This window comes from Rhinolophus hipposideros, assembly GCF_964194185.1.
Source record: "Rhinolophus hipposideros genome assembly, chromosome: 26".
Lineage (NCBI taxonomy): Eukaryota > Metazoa > Chordata > Mammalia > Chiroptera > Rhinolophidae > Rhinolophus > Rhinolophus hipposideros.
Window position 1 is genome coordinate 22,529,955 of NC_138072.1, and position 8,574 is coordinate 22,538,528.

General features: G+C 39.5%; 1 protein-coding gene across 1 annotated transcript in view; it reads left to right on the top strand.

Moving 5' to 3' along the window:
* B3GALNT2 (beta-1,3-N-acetylgalactosaminyltransferase 2) overlaps window positions 1–8,574 on the top strand; it is a 46,683-nt gene that overhangs the window by 33,016 nt on the left and 5,093 nt on the right. The window contains 4 exon segments of the mRNA XM_081039161.1: window positions 212–322; window positions 3,492–3,570; window positions 7,853–8,037; window positions 8,041–8,088. Of these exon segments, the coding sequence (XP_080895287.1) occupies window positions 212–322; window positions 3,492–3,570; window positions 7,853–8,037; window positions 8,041–8,088 (423 nt within the window).

Sequence of the window (8,574 nt, forward strand, 5' to 3'; positions counted from 1 at the left end):
CTATGTACCCTTTGTAGATTCGTCTTTTTAGATGTGTGTGGAAAAAAAACAGACTCAAGGGTATACACCAAAATGTTAACAATGGTGGTTTAGAGTTGTGGGATAAAAACGTTAACCTGTGTATCTTTTTAAAAATAAACATTTTTTAAAAAACTTAACACCTAAATGACAACAGTAGAGAAATCCACTCACTTTTCATCTTTCACAAAAGAGCTTTGAAGGTACAATCGTGTGGGAGAGTCAAGACCTCCAGGGCCTCGTGTCAAGAAATCTCCACCAAGTGACAGTAAATGATGGAGGAGGCGTTCTCAGAGTCATTACAGTAAGTCATTCTTTTTTTAAAAGGTTGTTATAGCATACCTCAGCATTTTTATTCCATAACAGTGTTTTTAAATTTACACCAATCCAGGCAATATGGGACAAGGAATCGTGTGTGTTTTAGAACACATAGAGTAAAAAGTTGTGTAGTGACCATAGTATAGAAGAAAAACTCAAATGTTCTTTGGTTTTGTAACTGCACCGCTAACAAATACACAATTTTTCCTTAAGATCGGTGCATTTTTAAAAGTGTGGCATTTTATTTCTCAATAGTATTAACATTAAGAACTCTTGCTAACAGAATTCAGAGTATTCACTGTCTTACCTTGATAGTAGGATATTAGTTAAAATACTGTAGGTGAAAGTATTGGAAATAAGATTGGGTATTCACTTTCACTTATATTGCCGGGATTTGTGCCTCTCATATTTTTCATTTATTCAAATTTGCTGAAGGTGTAGGTAAACTTAATATGATGAACTTGAAATAAGTACTGTTTGTGGTGGTGTCATAGACTCAGCCTTTCGTTCTCCTGGATGCTCTAGTCTGATGATTAGAAAAGCACTTAGCAATTAAACTCACAAGCTTAGTATATTTTCATTGTCTTAACCTTATTCACGTGAATTAATTTCTGAATTGAAATGAATATCATATGGTATGTTATTACCCATTCAGAAAACATTTACTGCACACCTGTTGTAACCCGGGCACCGTGATGGGCAGAACAGGTCCGTTACTGGCCCACAGAGGACCTTGTACTCCAGTGAGGAAGGACATTACACAAGCAGATCCACAAATTCATAGGGACATACAAACTTAGCCCTGTGGCCACGTTTAGGATTTCTTCCCTTCTTATGAAAAGTCTTTTATTTAAAATAAAATGTTTTATGGAGTTTATAGTGTGTTTTTTCTTATTTTCAAGGTAGTGTTTTTGATATCTTGCCTCCTTTTCTGTGAAACTTAAAAATATATAAGACATGCTGGAATTCTATAGTATTGAGTTGGTTACAGAAAACGAAATCAAATTATTTCTGAGTTGAGGACTAGGTTCAAATGTAAAGACTCAAGTGGTCCACTTTGGGGCTGAATATAGCTGTAGAGGGCTAAAGAGAGCTTACACACTCAGCTAACCTAAAAAAAAAAAAAAAGGCATATTAGTAGGTTACTCTAAGAAACACCATGTGCAAATTTAAGTTTTCTCCTAACTCGTCTATCCTTGCCAGCAAGTGATAATGTTAAAAACTTTTTAAAGCCAAAATAAAAGACAAGCTGTGACCTTTTAGATAGAAGTTAATAAACAGAAAGTACTATCAAGTTCTAAACAAACCAAAACAATGTAGCATACACAAGAAAAAATAGAGTATACAACCTTTTATGGAACTCCAAAGCTGGAATCTGTAGCATTCACCTTGTAGTTTCCTCCACATCCAGCCACACACCGTATTCTAAACGATGTCACCAGTCACCTCGGGACACTGTCTCCCCAGTTGCTTTAGAACATTGCTTTGTACGGGATAGTAGCGCTGTCAAGACGTGAGTGTGGAGAGGAGACGCTGTAACTGCGCAGAAGCGTGACTGACGTCTCACCCAGAGCACAGCAGCTGGAGGACAGCTTGGTAGCTGTGCCATTTCAGCGTGTCACACACACAAGTGAATCGCCTCCGTCTGAGTAACCTGTGAGGTGAAGAGAGGTAACTCTCTGATAATAAAAGAGCCTGCAGTGCTGAGAGGTCCACGAGAGTGTGGCTGGCCCCTCGGCCGTGGTCTAGGCCCCTTCAGCAGCATCAGCGATCAGTCAGACTCCGGCTGAGCTGTTTGCTTGAGGCGCTTTTCTAAGAGTGGCCCCTGCCTTCAAACTCTGCCTAGATGCATCTGAACTCATGGGGATTTTCAACCTCCAAGAAATCAAAAGTGGTAATAATTTTGTTAAGTGGTGGTGCTGCAATGCAAAATAAAATTGATTTTTTACTATTATGGTAGCAACTTCAAGATAAGGGGCTAATATCCAAAACATATATGGAACTCATAGAGCTCAACAACAAAAAGACAAACAACCCAATTAAAAAATGGACAGAGGACCTGAAGAGACATTTCTCCAAAGAGGACATACAGATGGCAAATAGACATATGAAAAAATGCTCAACATCACTAACCATCAGAAAAATACAAGTAAAAACCACAGTGATATGTCACCTCATGCCAGTTAGAATGGCTATCATCAACAAAATATAGTTGACAAAATATATAGACAAATAGTAACAAGTGTTGGAGAGGCTGTGGAGAAAAAGGAACCCTTGTACACTGTTGGTGGGAAGGCAGACTGGTGCAGCCGTTATGGAAGGCAGTGTGGAGGTTCCTCAGAAAATTCAGAATGGAATTACCGTATAACCCAGTAATCCCTCTCTAGGGTATCTACCCCCAAAATCTGAAAACATTAGTCCATAAAGATGTATGACATTGCAGTTTTTGTGGCCAAGACACGAAAACAACCAAAGTGTCCTTCGATAGATGAATGGATAAAGAAGATGTGGTGTATATACACAATGGAATACTATTCTGCCATAAGATGAAATAGTGTCATTTGTGACAACATGGATGGAACTTGAGTTTATTATGCTAAATGAAATGTCAGACAGAAAAAGTCAAGAATCATGTGGGATATAAAACTGAAAACCACAAAAGAATAAGACGAGTAAAGAAACAAAAACTCATAGACATAGAAATAATTTAGTGGTTACCAGAGGGTAAGGAGGAGGAGAGTGGAAGATGAGGGTGAAGGGGATCAAATATATGGTGATGGAAGGAGAACTGACTCTGGGTGGTGAGCACACAATGTGATATATAGATGATGTATTACAGAATTGTACACCTGAAACCTGTGTAACTTTACTAACCATTGTCACCCCAATAAACTTTAAAAAACAAAAAAAAGAACATACGATTCTGTGGAAGCTAGAAATTCTGAACACTATGGTCTACTGCATATACCTGTAATTAGATAACAAAAGCAGGAGCATAGTGATGTCATCCTGATGGTATAAGTCTAGTGCACCTGAGCTTAGACAGCTTTATATGCTTGGGAGTCACTTTATGAAGTTTGCCAATCAAGTTTTAAGTATAAGAAATGTATTTTTAGTCATGAAACATTGAGCACTTCTATTCTTATTTCTTTCAGGCTGGGGAGGGTGCATTGCCTCATGAATTCATGGAAGGTGTGGAAGGAGTTGCAGGTGGTTTTATTTATACTATTCAAGGTAAGTTGGCTGGTACTGATCTCATGTACCTAATCTTACTTTGTACTTTGACATAAAAGGTTATGTTTTTTTGTAATTAAAAAAAGCTTTATTGATATGTAATTCACAAACCACATAATTTACCCTTTTTAAGTGTTTAATGAAATGGTTTTTAGTATATTGAGCTCTGCAAGTATCTCCACTAATTCCAGACCATATCTGTTGCTCCAAAAAGGAAACCCAGGACCCATTAAGTCACTCCTCATTCATCCCTCCCTCCGACTCTAAACCACTTATCTACTTACTATACTTCTGACCTTAAATATAAAGATTTATTTCTAGAATCTTCTGTTCTCTTAACCTATATGTCTGTCCTTACACTGGAGCTACACTGTCTTGATTTATGTAGCTTTATAGTGAGGTTTGAAATCAAGAAGTGTCTTCCAACTCTGTTCTTTTTCTAGATTGTTTCGGCTATTCTGGGTCCTTTGCATTTCCATATGAATTTTAGGACCAGCTTGTCAATTTCTGCAAAAAAGCCAGCTGGGATTTTGAAAGGGGTTGCATTGAATCTGTAGATCATTTTGGGGAGTGTTGCCTTCTTAACATTAAGTCTCTTATCCAGGAACATAGAATGCCTTTCCATTTGTTTAGGCCTTATTAAATTTCTTTCAGTTATGTTTTGTGGTTTTCAGAGTACAAGTTTTGCCCTTATTTTGTTAAATTTATTCTTAAATATTTTTTTGATGCTATTGTAGGTGGAACTGTTTTTTAAATTTCATTTCCAGATGTCGATTGCTAAAGTACAGAAATACAGTTGATTCTTGTGAAATCAATGTTGCATGCTGCAGCCTTGCTGAACTTATTCATTCATAGTTTTGTGAGTGCCTTAGGATTTTCCACACACAAGATCACATCACCTATGAATAGAGATAGTTTTGCTTCTTCCTTTCCAGTCTGGATGCCTTTTACATCTTTTTTCTTGTCGATTGTCCTGGCTAGAATGTCCAGTACAGTGTTGAGTAGAAGTGGTGAGAGTGGACATTTGTCATCTTCTCGTAGATGGAAGGCATCTGTCACCGTAAAGGTGATCTTAAAAAATTAATACCCTTGGGCTTTTGTGGCCTCGTGTGGCTGTAGCTTTGGTCATGGAGACTTCTGCCAAACTGTAACCAGGCCCTGTAGTGCACTCAGTGCTGCCTGTCAGACAGAGAACCCGGTTTTCTCTCAGACCCAGGAATGCTGCATTTTGACTCCGCCATGTGGCCCCGGTGGAGATGGTGCAGTGGACTCAGCTTTCCCTCCTGCTTCACACGGACTCTCTCTCCACATAATGTGAATATTGAAATGTAGGGTCTCTATCTTACTTCAGTTTTGTAAAGACTAATATATCTCGTTAGTGTCAGAGGCATTAGCTTAAACATGTCTTTAAAACTAAACGGAATGTATGATAGGATTAGGAGGGGCTGTGTCTGTCTTCTTGAATGGAGCTCATTTAAGCATCCACATCTGTGACTTCCTGAGAATTCTGTCGTCTTTAACAAAGAAACCCTATTATTGATGCAGTTGTTATTGGTCACCTGTCCTGAGCGTCACTCCTGGAACAAGGGTGCCCAGTAGTGCTTGTGTCTGACCTCTCAGAGCTCTGCAGGCCCTGGGTTCATATAAAAGTGGGGACCCAGCCTCTCTGAAGGCTCTCGGGGACTGGGGACAGCAGAGGCCAGATCCTGAAAGGAAAGTCTTCAGGGACTCCCTGGACGGTGCAGTGCTGGGGGCGGGGCAGACCCTCTTTTCGCCAATCAGCTGTGGCTTTTTAGATTTCTAGCATCTTTATTGAGGCACTGTTTCCTCACGGAAGTATTTGTATTCTTATGTCATGCCCGAGGATAAGCTGGAAAAGGAACATAAGTTTTGACCACAAACTTGCCATTAGAAATAGAGATTTAAAATCTAGGGATCCCTAATTTGTTTCAGTCCAGAGATTTTTTTCATAAAACTATGAGACCACCCTTCAAGGGAAGTATTGACTTAGCTCAGCAGGAGGCTGGCTGATAGTTCAGCCTGGAGCAGCTTAGCTAAGAGGTCAGGCAGGTTGTTAACACGGCTCCCACGTGGGGCCTGGGCAGTGCAGCACACCGCCGGGCGGGAATGTGGAGCAGCTTCCTTTCTTTGGCCAGTCAGTTCACGTAAGTACCACCGGGAGTCTTTAAACACTAGTTTGAGGGGGACCCTTGAGACTTCTGGCACTGAGTCGTCCTGCACGCACCAGCTGTGCACCCTGAATGTTTGTCAGAGTTTCTCTCACTGAGGCTAACGGAAAAGGAATAAGGTTTGGGTGAGGAAACTTCCTTTCAGACAAGACTGAAATAACTCGAATTTTAGGATAAAGGAATGAACGTGAATATGATACCTTCTCATGTACTGGGTCTATCTGAAAATCTGAATAGCAATTAACTTTTTTAAAATCTGAGGGTCTAAGGGCCATTCAGAAGAATCACATGGTACATTCAGATCTCTGGCTGGGCCATATCTTGAGCTACTAAGTTGAAATCTTCAGGCCTGGAGCTCAGATAACTGTATTTTAACAAGCTCCTTAGATAGATTTGATGCCTCCAAACTTTGAGAGGCTGTGAACCATAGGATTCATTTAAACAACACCTAGACAGATCATCAGATTTAAAACACACACAGATATATTACTTTATACTAATATTTTTCACATATATGTAATATAAAACAAAATGTGTAATTTGTTCATCTGAAAGGCCTGTATTTAATTTCTGCTCTCATCTCGATACCAACCATCTTCCTGTTACTGCTATTTTCTGACACTTGCACTTTCTTTCAAGTGTTCAATTGTATGTATCAAATGTTAAATCGTATGTATTTATCTTTATATTAAAATGAAAGAATATTATAATAGAATGTAAGGGTTAAAAAGAAACCAAGGTCATTTAGGCCTGTGTTTCTCAAAGGGTAGTCTGTGGTCCACCTGCATCAGTTACAGGAAGGCACGTGTTAAACACACAGATTCCTGGGCCCCACCCAGACCAGCTGAATCTTTAGGCTTGGGGCCTAGGAATCTGTATTTCAGGAAGCATTCCTGAGAACCCCTCCTCCTTTTACAGATGAGAATTCTGAGGCCCAGAAACTTGTAGCTTGTCCATTATCTCACGGATAGTGGCAGAGGCTGAAATCCAAGACTGTAGGTCTTCAGTCTCCCTTCCCCCAGTGTTCATTTGCAGTTAGAAAAAGTAAAGTGCTAAATTACATTTTAGTTTCTTTTCCCCACTCATCAGCCACTCACTTTTCTTGTTTTTCAGAAATTTTCTGTATTTTATTTGAGAAAATCCTGCCCTAGTGAAAGAATTGCTTCCTTAATTAAATCCATGGGATCTGAAGACAGTCCCTGCACAAATGTGACAAATGATATAACTTGTGAGGTGGTAAAGTCTTTTAAGCACATTAGTAATCATTTTTATTATGAAATATAAATACACCAAAAATAGAGAGCACTATTAAGAAACACCCATGTACTTATTGCTCAGAATTAAGTGTTTACATTTTGTCAGATTTTTGTGTTTTTTTAAGAAAGAGAGCATTACAGAATAAATCTGCTTTTTTTTTTCCATCAAAAAGAAAAGGAAAAGCAAACCTTACAGATACAGTTGAAGCCCTCCCTTCTGGTCTCCCTGGCCCTCCTCATCTCCCTTCCCCTCGAGGATGCCAGCGTTCTGACATTCTTGTGTACCCTTCCCATTCTTACGTTTCTACTTTCTACTCTGTATGTACATATCTTCAACGTAGTTTTGAATAGAATATTTTATAATTGATACCTGTGGTATCACATTGCATATATCAATGAGCAGCATACTTTTTCTCAGCATTATTTTTTCATTGCCATTCCTTTTAATGAGCAAGATCAGGTTGATTTTTCTCTAACTGCTGTATTCCATTATGTGAATATACCACAATTTAGCCATTCTGTCAGTGGTCGTTTGGGTTGGTTCCATTTTTTTCACTGTTGCAAACACTGCGGTGATGGATTTCCTTGTGCTCATGTAAAACACTGTCCCTGGGGACATAGCCACGAGTGGACTGAGTCCTCCGGTCTGTGCATCCTTGGCCAACAGGTCCTGCCAGGTCGCTGTCCGGAGTCCATTCGTCCCTACCTCAGCGTCCCTAACGGCTGGATTCCTGTTAGGTTACCGTGGCAACAGAGTGTCAGCATACATTGTGGTACAGGTCTGGGTCTTGAGTTTGTAATAGCATTTTTCTCCAGCTCTCGACGTTTCCTTTGTAGAAGGTGATGCTCTCTTACAAAACCTCCATTCTCGCCCTCGAAGACTTGTTGACCATATAAGTAATCTCCACAAGGAAGATGCTTTGCTGAAGGAGGAGAGCCGCTTCTATGGGGATATTGTTTTTGTGGATGTTGTCGACACTTACCGAAATGTTCCTGCTAAGTTGTTGAACTTCTATAAATGGTAGGTTGTAAAAATGTCGCGTAGCCAGAAACTGTTTTATTGTTCTTTTGAGGTAGAAACAATTTATCAACATCAAACCACTCAGATTTTTTAGAAAATAAACCAACCTAAGATCCCCAGACACCTGGAATATGATCTGTTATATCCTGGTTCTGTCAAGGTAGATCTTGTAAAATGCCGTCGCTTTCTTATTTAGAGCAGCACATCCATTATACGAGTGATAGGAATCTATCAAACATAAACAGGCAAAAATTGATTCACTTTGAGGCAAAGTCATTCCTTTGAGTCATTGCCTTGGTTGTCTCAAGCCAACATGAGATGAAAATCAGTGAGTTTGAAAATGGCCCATTTTCAGTTGTGTTCATACCCACCTTCCTAAATCCCCAGTCACTCACTCACAGCAGGTTACTGGTCTGAATTCTGTTCAACTGAATCCACACTGTATTTCCCTTCTCTGCTCCACCCATTTGAAAACTGCTTGCCCTAATTCCAAAAATTTTATTTAAAATTCAACAGCCCTTACTTAGTCTATCATAAC